Below are 18,860 nucleotides of genomic sequence, written 5' to 3'. Positions count from 1 at the left end.
TTTGGAGAAATCCAACAGACCACTTGGCAGCCACTTTCTAATCCAGTATTCCTAATCTGTAATGCATATCGGGATTCACAGGGGACAATAATGATGAGAAGTTTGGGATTTTTGCATATAAACTTGCATCTCTCTAGCTAAGCGTAGAGTTATAGACAACAAACCTTTCTAGTAAATGTAGTGTCTTATTAACATTCTAAATGAAAGGTGACTTAATGCTAGATGAAGACAAGTGAGTGACTCTATATCAACCCATAACAAATCGCGTCTGTTCAAAATTCTGACCAGAATTAGAAAAAAAGTATGGAAATTTTTAAATGGGGTCTTTTCTTGTTTGTTGTAATTGGATATTAACTTCAATTTTTTTTAAGCTTTGGGGTGAGAACATGGAAAACGGAACAAGTGCAGTGGTGGAGGCAGAATAGTCATCCTGATCGTGTTAATCCTACCCAAAAATGAGATGGGAAAAGAGGGCCAATGCTAATTCCCCCCCAGTTTTCAGCAAAGAAGAATTGCTGGATATATAAATGCCTCGGGTCAGGGGTAACAGTCAAACACAGATATCCAAAGCCACTACTGGACAGCTGGAATGGACTCTTCAGTTTACTATTACAAGGGATATTCATTTGTAGTTAGAAAAAAGTTTCTTTTCTAACCAGACAGTTTACCATTTTGAGAGATGCTTTGCCTGCAGGAGTATAGCTGGGACTATAAGAGTATTTTGTCTGCATATAAAACTACTGTGGTTTTGTGCTTGAACCTTTAGCTGAATATATTCAATAACTACAGCAAATAACAAAGGGGATTGATGGCTGCTGATGGATGTGAATACAGCAGTTTGACGAAGTTAGTGAAATTAGTGCCTAGATTAACCCTTTACGTTAGTGCAAACAGAAAACTCCATTCAACACTGCTGAATGCTTCCTCTGCATCCAAAGAAACAACAGGGGCTCTTCTTTTGCCAAGAAAGTCGATAATATCCAGGAGCCGTCGGACATTGTCAGAACCATATCGAACAAATCCAAGCCTAATCAGATTCAGAAGAAATTTGCTCCGGAGCACTTCTGTTCCTCAGCTCAGTGTGGATGAAGGCAGAATGTATAACGTCCTCTTGTATTAGGCACTGCACGGTGGGGCATAGATCATGTCAGCAGGTCAGCAAGGCAGACACTGAGGCAGTGTGTAAAGAAGCATGAGAGCCAGAGTAGCATAGGTACAGCATCCCTGGGTGAGGGAGCCGTGCCCTTTACGTGAGCACTTCTGCTGCTTGTTTACAGTTTGCTATTTTGTTGTGGTTGTTGGTGTCCTCAGGGTGTACCAGGGGCCAACGGAGGACCAGGCAGAGATGGCCAACCAGGACAGAGGGTAAAAGATGGTCACTTTATTTCACCTAAATGGTTCGCTTGTTTTATAATCCTATATGTTAAAAAGGTAGCTGATCTTCTATGTCCTTTATTTGCATCATTATTATGTTGTAGTTTTATATTAAATAGCACATTTATTGTTCTCCCTCTTGTTAACCTTTGCTTTTCGTAAACATCTTGAAATTTCCCAAGCAGTCTCAAACTATTCAGGTCCTCTACACAGTGAATGGTAATGGCGCATCCTACGAGACTAGTCTAATGGTGATGGTATGCTCCAAATGGAATTGGCAGGTTCTCCTGTTCATTAATAGACTACAGAGTGAGAAGTCCCATCTGGCTGCTGTTCTTACTGCGCATCTCCAAACAGCTGTGACAGACTCCATCATTAGAAGTGTGTTTCACCATCATTGGAAGTGTCTTTCATTGTCATTAGAAGTGGTGTTCACCATCATTAGAAGTGTAGTTCACCATTAGAAGTGTTTTGTGTCCATTGTGAAGTCAGTGCAAAATCTTCATGGCTGGGTCAGCAGTCAGTAGCACGATCGCTATTACATGAATATGTCACGATTCACAGCAGATCCAGTATTTCATTCATTTACCGTTACAATAATTGGCCTAATGATATGCTCAGTTAAAACAACAACAACAGCAAAAAAAAATGTACCGCATTCCTCAGAAGTACTTCTATTCTGTTCCTCAGCTCAGGGTGACTCGAGATGGAATGTATAACATCAGTGTTGATTCACCCTGAAGTTGACCGTGTGCTTAGAGAATGAGCTGTACTGAATGGTTAACTCAGTAAAAAGGATTGCTTGTAGCAAAGCAGACAGGACATATGTGGCCATCCCAAAGTAGTTAAACTAAAATGTACTTTTAAAGTTACCTTTAGCAACAAATAAATAAGCAAACTAAACAAAGCAGTAACCAGGGAAAATATGGTTCCATCAAGTTGTCAGTTTTTATCTACAAATAAAACCCCAGATCCACAGAGGTCTAAACTTGGACCTGCTACAAGGTACATGATAAGAATCTGCAGTGTCTTCTCAAGTACCTTGTAGCAGGTCCAAATTTAAATCTGTTGTGGATACATATAAAATATAAGTCTAAATATGAATAAAATATAAAGTCCAATCCATAAAAAGTTCTGATATGACATTAATCAGTGAGATGCCAGATTTGTAACTAGCACATTTTGAAATGCAGGAGAAGTTACTGAATGCATGAGTTCTGTCATAACACAAAACACTGCCAGAATCCAAAATTATTATTGTTGTGTCTTGGCATAACAGCATTAAAGCAACTAACACCATTTAGAAAGCTTCTGACAGAGTAGAGTTAAAGAGCAACATATTAGTTCATGACTCCACACTGACAGCATCAGCAGATAGATAGATAGATAGAGAGAGAGCGAGAGAGAGGATCTTGCTTTTATCTACGTGGAGAAGAAAGGCTAATCAATGCAGGTTTTCAGTGGTTTTGTACACTCTAGGTTTTTTTTTAATTTTATTTACTTTATTTGGTTGATGCAAATCACTCTACATTCAAGAAGCCTTCAAACATTTGCAGTTTTCACGCAAACTGGAGTATAGTGTATGGAAGCGTTTCATGTGATGTTTTGTGCAGTGAAGTTCATTTATTAAAGATCAGTTTTTAACGAGCACAAGCCTGATAGAAATGAAATACAGAATGCATGAAATTAAAGCGCTCTGACACAGAATCCATTTTGCTTTTCGCACCCTAATGAATTCAGGATATTAAGAGCTGGATAATAGATGGGTTGGAACTGGTTACACAGCTGCACTCTTATTCTGAGATGCCTGAAATATACAGTAAGCCTTAACTAGTTTTTTGACAAATCCAACATTTATCTCTGTGGAGTGTCTCTCCTCCTCTACCAGACTTTAAATCACTCCTAAATCAGTTGTACTTCTAAATGTCCACCATCTCGAGTTCATTCTACCATATTACAGTCACTGTAGTGTGGAGGGCCACCTGTTCCAGTGTTATTTCCCCCCTATGAATGTATATCAGGGTTTTTTCACAGTAGGATTGATAGCTAAGACCTGCTGAGTTACTCCAGAGGAGATGCAGGCAGCCAGTACTAAGAGTTTAGCCAGACCAATACATATGCTGAAGCCAACATAACACACACATGCGTGCACACACACACACACCCACACCCACACCCACACACACTGCCCCAGCACATTCAGCGGGAGTAGATTGTCACCCCAGCGGCATGCCTGACTGCTCTACCACCTGACTGCTCTACCACCTGACTGCTCTACCACCGACGGCTCTACAGGAGCATTCACATGGGCACAACCAGGTGAAAGGAGAGAGACCTGAACATTTACATAGCTCACCGCAAGCTCACGTACGCGGGCTGCAGCCTTATACACACACTGGCTCGCTCGACTTCGTCAGGCACTGCTTTATGTTCTGTTCGGAAGCCGCAGTCCTTTCTGTCTGTCTCACCTGAGCTGTTGGATGACTGCCGCTGTGTTTCTGTAGGGTCTGCCTGGTAAAGATGGACCACAGGGGCAACGGGGCCCAGCAGGGCCGATCGTAAGTATTAAAGCAAACAAGTGGGCCTTTGCGTTTCCTTCAAACTCAGGACCACCCAGCCTCTTGTGTGAGATGGTTACAGTTTTGGTCTTGTTGTTGGTGTGCTATCACAGGGGAGTCCAGGGGCTCCTGGAGCTCCAGGACCCAGCGGAGCACCAGGACCACAGGGCGATCAGGGATTTCCTGTGAGTATAGAGCAGCAGACAGAGATGGATTCAACTGGATGATACAAAAATGTTCAATGTTTATGTCTGCCTAGTATTAATTTAAATGCTTCTAACATTAACTTTTAGATTCACTGAGTTGTACCCTGTCTGGATAGTAATCAATATTCATACTTGCATAAAGCTCTGTGTCAGGTCATCACTGCTCACCTATTCAGCTGGATTTGTACGTTAAGGCTTCTCCGCTCCAGATGTGCAGGGCGTGCCTCAACTCCGCGACACCTCTCCTGTTACTGAGTCATTCCCTGGGCAGCTTCGACGCGCCTCTGACACGCCGACCACCTGCAGCAGATGGGGTGGAACTAGCACTGTAAACAGACGGGTGCTGACCCCACATCGCCGGGTTAACGAGCATACAGGCCCAGAGGGCTGGGGTTTCTGTGTGCCAGCCCGCAGCCTGTCTAAGCTTTGGGTTTCAGAGCTGCAGCTTCGCATGCATTTACTGCCATCCGCTGTCTGGCCAGATCTGCACACACACTGCAGCCTGTTTGCATAGAAAGATGCCAACCATGGTTCAAACATTTAAAGATACCAAAGGTCACTCCAAGTGACTCTTCTTCAGTTATAGTACACAGTAAGCAGGAGACTAGCAGCATTTTGGCATCAAGGACGCCGTAAAGCCAACATACGGCAGCCCCATCCTGAGCTGTATCTCCACAGCAGCTGAGCCTGGGACAAGCCGGACACAACAGTTGTCTCTCGTTATCAGATTAGGCGCTGACAAGGGATCATATGGTTTGAGTTGTCTCTCAGTCTCCATTACTTGTTTACATTACAGTGAGAACGTGAGAAATGTGCTATGTGGCGTTTGTTCTGAGAGGAGTGTTTGTGTGCGAGGGGAGAGTAGGATTGCTTTGGTGCAGTCAGGCTGAGCCTCCTTGCTTCCTCTGCACTGATCTGCGTTGCTGGTGGGCCCAGGAGAGAAGCTGTTAGAGGGGAGATAGGATCAGCATCAGCATGGGGTTGATTCTCCAGCTTGAGCAAACATACTCGCACGCGCACACACACGTACACACACACGCGCACATACAAAAACATGCTCTCAGATATTTGAACCCATGCCTAATATCTCTGGTCACACACGTGTGCATGCACGTGCAATATAAGAAGAAAACAATGACACAAACATTTTGGCGCACTCTTGTGCGTCTATCCCAGTCCTCCAGATGAATCCGTTCTCCAACTGGTTTATGACATCAGGGTTATTTAGTGGCCCCAGCGTCTTGAGCTTTGCTCTCGCTGAGCTGTCTCGACTCTCTGGTGTGCCGCGTCCACTTTATGTTGTTGGCCCGTGTGCCACGTCCACAGTCGATTAAGTCATAATCCCCTCAGAATAACCCCTCTTCCTGCAAGACAGAGAGATCCACCCCTCCAAACGCCGCTGCCTCCGCCAGCCGTGCACGGCCCCGAGCGTGTGCGCGGCTCGCACCGACAGCCTTCACAAAACTCGGCAGCTTTTCCGCCTGCCCAGCGAGCACGCGCTCCTCCCAGCCCCCTCCTTACCCACCTCTCTGTCCTTCTCTCTCCGGCAGGGCCCTCCCGGCACCAAGGGCGATCGAGGAGAGCGAGTGAGTCTGATCTCTGGCCTAAACTTTTGAGGAGTTTAGATTAGTGCCTGGCACAAGCTGTGGCCCTCACATGTAATGGTGGGGTATTAGCAGTGGGATTAAGGACCCCTCTGACAGGCCTCTTGATAGAAATCACAGCCACTGCCAAAGCGGATCTCTTTCTCACACACACACACACACACACACACACAGCTGCACAGTCACTCGTTCTAATCTTTAATCATTAAGGTTAACACTCCTGAGTCCTTGAAGGTAGAACTCTAGGTCTAAGCCAAGTGCCAGACTGTGAGAGCAGGCTCACTGCTTCTCCTCCATATTTCCCTTCTATTCCTCTGATGTGGGATTGAGCAGGAGAAACTGAGCACCCAGTGAGTGTTAAAGTACATTTAATAAACACAGGTCATTAGCAGCTCCAAAAAATAAGAATAAAACCCTGTGTGTGTGAGGGAGTGTGTGTTTGTTGTATTGAGAGAAACACGGCAAGCACACTGCGCTGTGTTCTGATATATCTCTGTTGTTTGTCTTGGAAGGGTGACATGCAGTCTCAGGCGGTCGTCCGTTCTATAGCACGACAAGTGTGTGAACAACTAATTCAGAGTGAGTATGTTTTATTCTTTGTTGTTGGCACAAGCAGTTCGAAAGGGCAAAAGGCCTCCACATGCCTCCTTCAGTGGGTACGAAGTGAAACAAACAACTATGGAAAGTGCCTCACCGTGCTTTGAAGAGAGTTTAACGCCCATCGGATGAGCTCTGCTGGATCTCCAGTCTAAACTCAAATCTGTAGCACATGGCATGAGAGAGCACAGGCTGTGGTTATAACATGGAACAACTGAGACTCAAACCCAAGCCCAAGTCTGCGCTGAGGTACTGCTAAGCAGGGACCTGAACATAAACATAACTAAGTGTGGATCCAAGCGTGCACTTGCTTAACTAGAAGGAGTCTGTGTGTGCTAATTCATTTGTTATATTTATTTTTTTCTTTCTTTTTTAAATTATGTTTAAAAAGTTACATGTGCCTTATGTATGTGGCCTAAGAGCCAACCCTTAGAGTGAGAATTTCTTTCTACACTGCTGACAGTGTGTTCATAATTGTCACTGTTCATAATTCATAATTCTGTCTGCTTCATCTCTGTACTCCTCAGGCCACTTGTCTCGCTATAATTCCATCCTGAACCAGATCCCCACCCACTCTGTGTCAATCCGGACGGTCCCGGGCCCTCCCGGAGAGCCCGGCCGCCAGGGCCCTGCTGGGCCGCAGGGAGACCAGGGGACTCCGGGCAGACCAGGCTTCCCTGGAGCCAGTGGGCTGAATGGCCGTCCAGGAGAGAGGGGTAAGGCTACAAACACCACGGAACCTCCAGTGATCAGTGTTTGCACTGGAATACTGATAGGCTGACGACCCATGATAGGCTGACGACCCATGATAGGTTGACTTCTATGATAGCCTGCTTCTATGATTGGCTGACGACCAATGATAGGCTGACTTCTTCATCAGCACTTTCATTTAAAATTCACACTTGGCTGATTTCTCATTTACTCATTCTTGAGGTCATCTGGCTAAAACTGTTCATGAAATATGTATACAGTATGTTACTTTGTTAGATTGGCATAACTACAGGCCACCATAAGAAAGCCACAGAGGGCCGCGAAGAGAAGAAAAACAGAATCCCAGAACCGTCATTTTGTGCTCCCACTTTTACATTCCCAAACAGCCTGACAGAATGCTGCAGAACATGACCCCGGTGTGGCGTTCTCACTCACTCTGTGAACGGGCAGAGCAGGCTAACAAGGTCGACTAATGAGAGATGATTTGAGGGAATAGGTGTGTGGCTGGGGTGTAGGCTGTCATTATGAGAGTGGTAATCAGGGGCTCTGGGTCACATTAATTGTCAGCGCTGTCAGAGGTGATGAAGACCACACTGCCAGTAAGGAAGTGCTGCTCAGATATGGACAAGTAGACGTCTCCGAAGTAAGACTTATATTCCTGCTTAGTTTCATATATCACAGTGTGCCTTTGGTGAGAGAACAGCAAATAAGTATTAATACCTTCCCAAGGCTGCAGTCACTGTTTTTATATGAAGTCAGTAGCATATTTAGAACCAGAATATTCTTTGGAACCTTCAACTTTGTTTCTGGCCTCCATATATACAACGCGTTCTGCCAAGCCATTACCTGTCCACTCACACTTCGAGCGGGTCAGCGGCGGGAGGGGAGCAGTGGGGCAGACGCTCGGGATGTTTCCTCCGCAGACGTCTGGCAGCTGGAGGTGCCGTGTCATCGGTGCGGGGCTGTGTGTTAGGCCAGCCCTGGAAAGGTCTGCTATCTCAATCCCTCTGCTTTTATTCCCAGCAGAGAGGGGAGCCAGCAATGTGGAACAGGGTCGCCATGCCAGAGAGAGAGAGAGAGAGAGAGAGAGAGAGCAAGCGAGCGAGCAGTGCGGAGCAGACAGAGAAGTGTCTGCAGATGCTTTCGCTCAGTCTCCTTTTAGTATCTTTTTTTTCTCTCTTTGTATCTCCAGGGCCCCCAGGAGAGAAAGGAGAGAAGGGTAGTCCAGGAGTGGGCATACAGGGTCCCCGAGGTCCCCCCGGACCCCCAGGTAAATACCTGATACCATTCATATCGATTGTTGATTCCGCAGCTGTTATCTACAATTGTTGGAAAGATAGTTACGTCTGATCTCTGAAACAGAGCTTCCTGAGTCACATATTACCTAAGAATGTGGACTGAAAACTTTTGTCAGACGTTGTCTGTACATTGTCCAGGTTTTCATATATGGGAACCATGGAAAAGGATCCTTTTTATTTAAATAGATACTTTTGTAAGGGCCATAAAAATCTCATTGTCACCAAGCTCAATAAAAAGGCTATAAAATACATCCTTCTGTTCTAGACTATAAGAGACACATGTACATAGTCATATGGCATGAAATTTAGGAGTTTCCTTTATTACATGTTCTCTGTGGAAGGGGGCTTAAGCCTTTAAACTGACTATAACCAATTTGTGTGCATGTTATGATCTGATTTTAGTTTCTCTGATTCCTGTCTAGAATATCAACCAGATATTGAGATAGTACTGGAGATTTTTTTTTTTACATCGATTTTAGTTGTGAGGCTGTCAAGTACATCTTGGGAACTGTCATCAAAAGACCGGCATCTGACTGCACTGTAATCAATACCATTTCATCAACACGATGAAGCTCACAAAAACTCCGAAACAGGGTTGCTGAGAGAGCAAACAACATTTGTGGAAGGAAGTAGACTTGGATGAGCCGAAAGCCGCTGATGGCAAAGCTGTGCGGTTTTCACACTGAAAGCGCAGATGTACAACAAGCCCTCTTTTTCATAGTTCACTATTGAAGCTTGGAAACAAACAAACAAACAAACCTGGGCCAGCGATGCAGAGCTCAGCCAGTTGGCATGCGGCACCCTGCTCACATCTGCTTCTCCACAGGTGCTCCAGGAGAGGGCCGGACTGGCAGCCAGGGCCCTCCGGGAAGGGGCGGCATTCAGGGCCCTCCGGGTCGCCCTGGAAACCCTGGCAGCAGCGGACCTGCCGGACCGCCGGGCTACTGCGACCAGAACGCTTGCTTAGGCTATAACATTGGAGGTAAAGCACATCTCACACCATCTCACACATCTTCATCTTCTCCAGGTTGCCCATTTGTTGGCTATTGATTTAAACACACTGTATAATGGATGGTGGGTATTAAGTGGTTCCCCTCTACCATTGCCCCTAAATATTGCATCTACTCCCGAGGACATAAGAGAGCAATAAAACAGGGTTATTCTCTGAAACAGCTGAGAATAGCATTTCCCATGCTAGGTTATGATAACTATTTAGGACATTCTCTAGCTCCATCATTATGTATTGCACACATACATAAAATAAAAAAGCAGTGCTCCTGTAATGTCCTTCACAAACAGGGCCATTTTCTTTTATTTATCATTTTGACGTATGAAGAAGTCCACAGTCTGGCACTGCCCATGATATACAACCACCCTACATCTGGCTGACTAGACTAACCCTAACCATAACTGCCCACATAATTGTCCACATAAATTTCAATGAGAGTAAATGCTATCGAAGTTTTACGGTGAGCCTTGTGAGAATTTTATATGAATTTGAATGAGAATCAGAGGGACTGTTCCTTGACTGTGAAATGCCCTACATCAGAGATTATACCTGTTAATCCAATAAAACCATTTTGTAATGTTAGCAGCTGCTAGTGTGTTATACCTTTAATCTCTGTAACACTTAAGAAACCTGTATTTTTTTATAATGTAAAGGTTTTTTTTTAATTATATTTCATATATAGTTTAAACAAAGTTGGAAAACCAAACAAAAACCAATATAAAGGACTACCTGTACTTATATATATATATATATAGAATGTATCTCATATAAGATTTACACTCTTAATGCCAAGTTTATGGTCATGTTGATATGAAGTAATTTGAAAATGAATCATAGAGTATGTAGAAATGTGCCCCTTTAACACAAAATGTGCCCCTTTAATATTCAGTCTACAGACAATTTTTACAGAACCCATTTATAATGCCTTAAAGTACCAACAAAGACTGTTTCACTCAGAAGTGAAAGTGATGGCTGTGACCACTGCTGGGCACTGCGCCAGCCTACAGGGGGAGCGTAAGGGCCGATGTTCTGTTGGGTGCTCGTTAACAGGCACGTGTGGATCTCGTTCTTACGTGGTCTCTCTCTCTTCTCCTTTCCGGGACACCCATCCTTTCGTCTCCGGGCTCTAACGGAAGGCCAAGAGCAGTATGAGAATGACTACTGAGAAGCATTCTCTGAGAGCCTGCTGCTCTTCCTCTTCTCTCCCTTCATCCTTCCATTTGCTCTTTCTTCCTCTGGCAAAAAGACGTTGTCTAAGGAAATACGGAAAGACTCGTTCCCAGCCCCTAAACCACGCCCCCCCCCCCCCCAAATCCTGGGTTTCCATGTTTCATGTTCCCATATTCTCCCACTTTTGACCTCTCACCACCACGATGCAGTGCAGGTCTTCTTAACTTTTCTCTGTATTGGCCTCTTCTGTTGTCCTGCTGTTTCTGCTGAAATGTTCTAGAAAGCCATGCCCGAGTCTTAGCCCGTTTCTCAAACGGCTCCCAGTTGCTCACACTTCTGCTTCCTGTCTGCACTAACGCTGTACCTTTATCTCTCTGCTACCTCTCACTCACGCTAACCCGATGGCTTCTCGCTCGGTGGTGGTGAAAGGCAAAGACGAAAACGCCGTTGACCAAACTGATACCCCTGTGTTCCCGTAGTACAACAATTGCCTCCCAGCCCCTACCAAAATTATGGGCTCGCTAACAATAACGACGAAGAGGAGGAAGAAGAGGACCCGTTCGGCGGATACCGCGCCTACCCTCCCCAGTACGACCAGCCCAGCTATCACGACCCTCACGCGGCCCGGCCTGGCCCCGTCCACCCCGGAGCCGTGGTGAGATCGCTGGGCATGCGCCGCTCCTCCCGTAGCCTGCCTGAGAAGAGCGGAGCTCGGAGCACAGTACAGGAGCCGGCCGAGTACCTGCACTCATAGCCCCACAAATACACCTGCCCTTCTGGAACAGCCGCCTGTGGGTTTGGGTTAAGCAAGATATCTTTGGAAGTGCCTGATGTACGCATTTTGGGGAGGGCAGGGGTATGGAGAGCAGGAAATTGAAACTGTGCCCACATACCTCTAATGAGTTTCATTTCTTTGTGAAATTGCATGAAGTTATTTGAGAACGCAAGAAAACTCAACGAAAGCAGTGGGTTTTGTATTTGGTGTAGTCAGCATCTTTTGGGGAAACACCATTTCAGTAGACTGCATTTGTATAGTTTGTGTAGCTGTTTTTAAAAATAGAGATTGAATTTCAGTGCTTCCATGTTGATGTCCATGCTTTGAAATTCCTGTTTCCATAAAATTGACCTCTCTTAGGTATATTTGTAAGAAAATACCTCCAGGAAAGCTTCACTTGCATTTATTTATAGAAAGCTGAATCCTTGACAATACCGAACAATTTTGCAATTTGGAATTTATTGAACCAAATCTTACATTGCCACTGATATTCCTCTAAAAACCCACTAATAACCCATATTGTCTGAAATGTGAATTTCCTGTGGATTTGGTCTTGTAAGACTGCATGTCATGCAATATGTGGAGATTCAGTAAGGGCTCTGGAACTATTTAGCTTTTTTTTAAAAAATTAAATACATGAGCTCAGATTTTGTAAAGTCATTTCCTGTCTCTTTGTGTATGTGGTTGTCCTTTGGGCCCTTTCACTGTGGATGAGTGCAGAATAGTTAGGCCTATGGTCTAATGTCATTTTACAATGACTCAAACCTTACGCTGAGCAAGGTGCCGGCGGAACGGCTCACTACCAAACCTTTGAATCTGAAAAATTATTTATTTTTACTTTGTTTTGTAACCAATAAAACTGTAAGAACGCGATATCTTCTGTGATCTTTGTTAGCGTTTTATGTAATTTTCTGTGCATTAAAAGCCCATAAGGCTAAGCAGACAGAAAAGAATCTGACAGCTCAGACATGAGAAATCATTACTGCTGACATGCAAGATGGTTGTTGTGCAAATGCACGTATCCTGCTTCAAAACAAGCACTTCAAATGGTGTACACAGCCGTCCGTGGCTCCTCTTCAAGCCTGCCACACCGACTTTCTGACCCTCACAAAGCAGACTGCAGCTAACAAGGATGCTTTATGTTTATAACCGGCAGAATATTTTAGTGTTTAGTACACTTCAAAGAGGAAAGTGGCACAACACAAAGCCCACACACACGCATATGACGCCAACGGAGGCCGAACCCCGGGTTGATTTAGACTGGAATCAGCCTTCAGACAGGTCTGTAAAAACCATTTGTGGCAAAAGGCACCGGCCAAAGAATCCGCACTCCAATACTACTTACGGTCTTTGCTGAATTAACAGGGCTCCCAAAAGCCCTTCTCCACGGCTAAACTGATGACCGGATAAGCACATAGTAAAAGTATTTAAGAAATGTGTCTGCAGTCTTTATCATATGATCTGATAAAAAAAAGGCTGCTTTGTCTTTTTTTTTTTTTACATTTTAAGACATTTATTTCAAATGAACACCCCCCCAAACACATAATTGATGTTCACCAGTCACAGACCCTGGACTCTGTTATGAGGTCACTCCATCCTGTAGTCCTCTGGCCTATGGAGAAAAAGCATACACATTTCAGTTTAAACAGGAAATGTGGAGGTAACATTCACAGCAAACCCCAGCAAACTCAACAATTAATAATACAGAACAATTCTGATCCATCTGTATCGTTCTCTATTGTCCATATTAATTATTAAACATGAATTTCTTGCTGCTAAAAGATTTACATTAATTAACAAAATGCGTGTCACAATGAATTCAGCATGACAAACAATCAGAAATGTCTTTGTGTGCATTCACCCTGGGACAAAACGAACCGATCAACAGGCCTTTAAATAGTAAAAGCACATGCAAAGAAGGCGCACCCTACACTTCAGTGAGCAGTCAACACCCGTGTTCTAAAGCCAACAGAGCAAATTAAAACGAACATGAAAGCAATAACAACCTTTTGGCCTTTAGGTAATTTGTTAGACAGGGTACATTACTTAAAACATAAAATTACACTAGCTTCTCACATACATACCCAATGGCTTGACGATGCTTACTTTGTCAAGAGAACAGTCTCTGTGTTACAAGGATTACTTAACAGCTCTCTGAAACAATTATAGTGTAGGAAATCACTTGAGACATTACCTGACAACTATCTCTGGAAGCAAGCCAAATGCTACTCGAACATGGCAACAGTAGCACTTCATTTGAGTATTTGACGTGCAATTTTAAGGGTCATCCATTACCTACAAGTTTTCAGTGCACACTTCATGCAGTGGGTTATGGTCTTACACCACGGTAAGGTCTGGCCATGTGCGGTGTGGGAAATGATGCAGCACAGATGTCTACAGAAGTCAGTACAGGCTTTAGTCATAACGCCGAAGATCCTGAAAAGTTTAGCACGCGTTATGCGAGGAAACGAGGTCAGATGACTTTCCTTTCGTCCTCCGCTTTTACAGAAGCGAACGTGTATTCACTCAGCGAGACGAAAAGACTAGCTTGTAAAACGTGACCATGCTAGTGTGTTAATCATCTTCTCGACTCAGGTATTGAGAACTGGGCGGTTTGAACGGCAGGGAGTGCCATTTCCAGGGGAGAGCAGAATCACTCATGATAGAGCCTCTCGTCTCCTCTCACCTCATGGCCACGACTGCCGTTAAAGCGCCCCTGCTTTCTCAAGCCGCATGGGCAGGACAGATACTAGTGAACTGAATTCAAAAACCCACGACAGCCAGCCACTGTAGCAATTACATGTAGTTCGTCTTTTTTTGTCTGCTGCATTGCTTTTAGAGGTCTTAAAATTTACCTTTGAACCACAGTCTGAATGCTACCATATTTCCACCTTGACTAGCATCGTTTTGAGTCAGTCATACAAGTGCTTCGGCCAGCGAACACAACCCCTTACATTCCATCTGAGTCTCGAGATCAATAATTAATCTAATACTTGGCTGCAGTCCAGCCCTGCATCTGAAGGGGCTCAACCTACATCAGTGGTGTTACGTCATTGTCTTTTAATAAAAAGTATAATGAAAAGTATAAACAAGTACATATAGCAAAAGTGGATCAACTTCAAGGTTACATCCAATAATTAAGCAGATACTAAAACAAACCCATACCGTTAAACGCAGACGCAAGGGCCAGAAGCAGCACTTCGGCGACCTGCTGTGAACGGCCAATGTCATTAGCTTGGCCCGCCATTAAGTGATGCAAGGATGAAAAACTCCACTTGAGAAGGCTCGGAGCTCAAATGAGCCACAGGCAGAGCCTGTGAATCAGGGGGATTTACGGAGGACCACACTCCCAGCGGCCCCAGGCTGGCACGCGGCAGACCCAGGGCCTGAGCCACACGTTCCATCAGCTAGCCTGATGCGAGCTGAGCCAGTGCTCTGTGCCGGCCCGCCGTTTCTTAAGCGCAAGAGTCCAATTTCTTTGAAGGTTCTGTGTGTTCTGCCGTTTGTGTAGAATTGTTTGGTGAAGTCGTGAGGCCAAACTGTGCTTCGGCGATGTTTTACTTCATCGGAGCCCGACTGGAGGCGTGCGAGCGTGTGTCTGAGGTCCTACCTTCCTTACCATGATGCATACGCCACATTAACATAAACAGAGAGACGCCACTCATACAGTCAGCAGGTCCTTGGTAGCGCACACACTCAACGTCCTTGATGAAAAGTTGACCCATTCCCAACCTTCTAACTTCTACACATGCTTACTGTATCTACAAGCATGCCACTGTAATTACATTAGACGTCTATGAGACAGAAACAACAGGACTGCTTTCAGAACTGAACATGATTCAATTAAAAGTTCATGACCACTTCAAACCGCTTAAGGTAGTCCACTGCACAGCACAGCACAGGCCTCCTTAAGAAACTGCACAGCACAGCACAGGCCTCCTTAAGAAACACAGCGACTGCCCCGGTCATCCTGACAGGCATGGAAGCAAGTCAGCGGCTCCAAAGGTGGCTGTGTGTTCTTCGGTGCCTCTCCAGACCATAGCCACGTAGGCCTGAGAACGCGTGTCCGTGTTCATCGACCCTGCTAAAGAGGCCTTTCCCTCTTGCCTTTCCACTCGACCTTTCCACTCTGTAAACACCAGACACAATTACATTTATGAGCAAACTTTGTTTTGCTTCGATATTTGATTTCGAGTTCATTGCGGTGGTGCCACAGCCGCATTCATGGGTGTGTGGGGGAGGAGGGTGTTAACAGGCAGCACCGGCTTACGGAGAGGGAGCCTTTCATATGGCCTGGCTTTGGTGGCCCTGTGAATGTCACAACAGCAGCAGACCCACAGAAGAGCCCCAGCCATCCTCCCCTCTCCCATTTCAATTACAGGAACAGAGCTGCAGATCATTATCCCGTTAACATCTCGCATCCCACCGGCGTGTTTTAATTACACGCTCTGCACGGCTCCTACGGAGAGGCTGGCGGCCGCAAAAATAACGCGAGCGAAGCAACGTGGGCTCATGGCCCCACTGTGGTTTAGAGGGGCATGCGCCCAGCTCGACTGCGGTGCTTACTCGCCATTGGCTTAGAGAGATCTGAGGATAAATTTCCCCCAGTAAAACTGTTACGAGGAAGGCCAGGCTCTCAGACGCCACACTGTAACAAAGCTTGTCTTGGGTGTGCCTAGGGCCTGAACAACAAAACGGCACACTAAGGCAGCTGCTCCGATCTCTCACCATGATGTGCCTTGCTGTGGGTTAAAACACACTGGTAAATCCTTGATATCACGTAGACAAGCGCTGGCCTAGATTTTTCAGACCAATGTATATGCATTTATAGAAGAGATTAATTTATTAATTAAAATCACACTCACAAGGAAAAAAGACATCATGTGTTACCAGGCATATTTATATATTGTATTGAAGTATGTGGTATTGTGGTCACAAATTCCAGAATTGCGATAAAGATCAACAAATTACATACTGTACAGCCACGCTGCCTTGAAGATGCCGCACATGTTCTTCCTCTGAGACTTGCACTTTAAAATCCATGGAAGCAGGGTTGTATGGGTAGTAGGATCCTGTGTGCACTGCTGTAGATAAACATTTCAGTACCTCTGTACTGTTAACAAAGTCTCTCTCTCGGGTGCTTGACTGTCAGTCAAGATCTAATCTGTGCTGGAATTGCACCTTATACATAGAACCACCTCATTTCTACGAGTTTCTGATTCCTGAATATTTTGAATAATGCATACCATAGTGTGCCTTGCCTGTTCCTCATCAGAGCCCAGAGAAAACCCAAAATATTACAAGTACTAATGAAGAAAAATGTATCAAATATTTAATAGTGAAAACTGAAATTGAGCAATCAAATTCTGCACTACTTAAAGACTAGAAAGGTGCACTTGATGGCATTACTTGGCTGGCTGTATCATTTTCATGTGTTGGAATAATGAATCAGGCAGCAAAATAAAAGTTAATTAATCATTTTTCCCAACTGCCTGACAAACATGGTGCAAAATCCAAACATGGCAACAGAGAGCAGCTCCACTAGTAGCCAGGGGTAGTGAACAGGACACTCGAGACAACCTCAAACATCTCACTGTTGGAGCCAGTTTTGCTGATTTTAACAGCCTGGCTTTTATTGTAGATACAAAAAAAAAAAAAAAAAAACACTTTAATTATTGGTGAGTGTGCCTACAACTACACACCAAACAACTGAAATAAAAAGAGATGCATCTCTCCTCACCCTTTGGTCCATGGCTCTTGGGCAGTGGGGAAACATACAGAATGAGAAAAACAATCATTTGTAGTGCCTCGAAATATTCCATTTCAACGGCCTGCATGACAAATGCACAAAGTGTACAGCGTCTCTGAATTGGTTTTTAAATTTTTTTTGGAAACACAACTATGAATTCATAATCTAGGCCTATTGAAAATCAAAGCTCATCTGCCCTCGTTGACACTACATATCGTTAGCCCAACAATTTGACAGCAACACAGCGCGGAGGCGACACCGAACCTACAGAGCGTCTGGCGGAGAAAACCTCGGCTACGCGCCCGTCATGGAAATTCCCCCACCGAGAGGCCGCTGTTCGTGTTCATTTTCGTCTCTCCCTCGCGTCGCCTCCGCTGGCACACCACGGACTACAGCAGGCCACAATTTCCTCCCGCCTTTCGTCGCGGCCATTTAATGCCGCGGCCGCCCGGCACCTCGCGGCTCCGCGTCCGCCGCGCTCGCCTTCCCCTACTTCACCAGTCGCTCCGCGCGTTTTAGAAGACAACAAAACGCTGGGTAATAATTGCCCCCCCTAAAAAACCAACCTGGGGATTTATTTAGTGAAAGCGTATCGCAAATCCTCTGCTAAGGGAGCGCTTAGCGTTCAAGGCCCGAGAGTCTTCGGAGCCAGCTAGTGATTCGTCAGTCTCATAAAGTGTTCACAGCTCGCCGCTTTACGGTGTGCACAGGAAGAGGACCAGAAGGGTTTGTGGGGCATTAAACGGCGTTGCCGCAGCTGCGGGAGGAGCCGGAGTGACACGGGCTTTTCCACTACAGTGCAGGATTAGTCTCCATCTTGATTGATCTCAGAGGAAACGGGAAACTAGCGTTAAATTTACTCGCGCGGTTCAGACCCGTTCTGTAGCCATGACCCAACGGTACCTCCCATAAGGCCGAGTGGCAAAACAGATTTGAGAAGAATGTAGCTTACTGTGATTTCAGTTAAGCGTTTCTGTGCTAGTGCTCAGACCATGAATTACAGACTGGAACCAACTGTGAACTGAAAAGTGCCCCGAACGATCACGCTTAATCCATCTGAATCTGGTCGGTAATGCTTAAGTGTCGCCTGTTCCTGATAATGCAGGTGTTATTTCTTGCCTATACCATTTTCCTCTCTGAGCACGTGTCTGATCCTCACCGGCCTCCTGCTTGTGCTTCACACCTCCCTCTCACCTGTGAGGCCCTACAGGAGCGGGCGTGAGGTGCGGAGAGGAGGGGGCAACTCACGTGGTCCAGAGCCTGGGGAAGGCGTCGCACTCCTCCTGTGTGTACTCGCTGAGTTTGCGCGGGATGACGCGCGGCTGTGGCAGCTGCTCGGTCAGGTTCCGCAACACGTCGTCCGGAAGCACCTGCCATGGGAAAATGAGCGTGTAGCCAACATATTTATAAGGAATGCTGCTATTTAATTGGAATGTTGATTCGTGTGCGCTGTTTTTGAATAGAAAAAAAAAAAGAAGAAAATAAAATTAATTTGGTTCAGCTCCACCCACACACACAAAGCATTGCTCTGTTTCAGAACATGACGTGCAGCAGATGCCTACGCCCGAAACGCAAGCAAGGGAGGGGCTTACGTCATCTGTGAAAAGATGCAGCCTCTGCATCATGGTCCTCCGATGGAGATTCTTGGGGAGCATCCCGTACACGGCCAGCTTTACGATCTGTGCGGGTGGCAGAGGGACAGCAGGCGAGCGGGCGGGCGGGAGAGAGAGAGAGAGAGAGAGAGAGAGAGAGAGAGAGAGAGAGATCAAGCCTTAGGTAGTGTTGCAGGACTTGGAGGTGTACACCGTG

The 18,860-nt window shown here is 45.5% G+C and overlaps 2 protein-coding genes across 12 annotated transcripts in view; one reads left to right on the top strand and one right to left on the bottom strand.

Annotated features, from left to right (window-relative positions):
* col14a1a (collagen, type XIV, alpha 1a) overlaps positions 1-12,175 on the top strand; it is a 75,397-nt gene extending 63,222 nt beyond the window's left edge. For 7 of the 11 annotated variants that reach the window (XM_035530672.2, XM_035530676.2, XM_035530674.2 and 4 more), the window contains 9 exons: positions 1,312-1,365; positions 3,879-3,932; positions 4,046-4,117; positions 5,689-5,724; positions 6,255-6,321; positions 6,867-7,055; positions 8,243-8,320; positions 9,175-9,330; positions 10,957-11,140. In XM_035530672.2, the coding sequence (XP_035386565.1) occupies positions 1,312-1,365; positions 3,879-3,932; positions 4,046-4,117; positions 5,689-5,724; positions 6,255-6,321; positions 6,867-7,055; positions 8,243-8,320; positions 9,175-9,330; positions 10,957-11,006 (756 nt within the window). In that variant the 3' untranslated portion in view covers positions 11,007-11,140. Of the gene's footprint in view, positions 1-1,311; positions 3,933-4,045; positions 4,119-5,688; positions 5,725-6,254; positions 6,322-6,866; positions 7,056-8,242; positions 8,321-9,174; positions 9,331-10,493 lie in introns of those variants that run through there. The other 4 variants (XM_081696133.1, XM_035530675.2, XR_014116876.1 and 1 more) reach the window with 4 other exon arrangements.
* Positions 12,176-12,764: 589 nt separating this feature from the next.
* The window catches only part of mrpl13 (mitochondrial ribosomal protein L13), a 10,474-nt gene continuing 4,378 nt past the window's right edge, over positions 12,765-18,860 (bottom strand). Inside the window, exons 5-7 of the mRNA XM_026999239.3 lie at positions 18,644-18,730; positions 18,300-18,421; positions 12,765-12,914 (exon numbers count right to left, since the gene is read on the bottom strand). Of these exons, the coding sequence (XP_026855040.1) occupies positions 12,890-12,914; positions 18,300-18,421; positions 18,644-18,730 (234 nt within the window). The 3' untranslated portion in view covers positions 12,765-12,889. The remainder of the gene's footprint in view (positions 12,915-18,299; positions 18,422-18,643; positions 18,731-18,860) is intronic.

This window comes from Electrophorus electricus, chromosome 14 (genome assembly GCF_041902795.1).
Source record: "Electrophorus electricus isolate QZ-2024a chromosome 14, ASM4190279v1, whole genome shotgun sequence".
Lineage (NCBI taxonomy): Eukaryota > Metazoa > Chordata > Actinopteri > Gymnotiformes > Gymnotidae > Electrophorus > Electrophorus electricus.
This window is presented reverse-complemented; position numbering and strand designations above follow the sequence as displayed.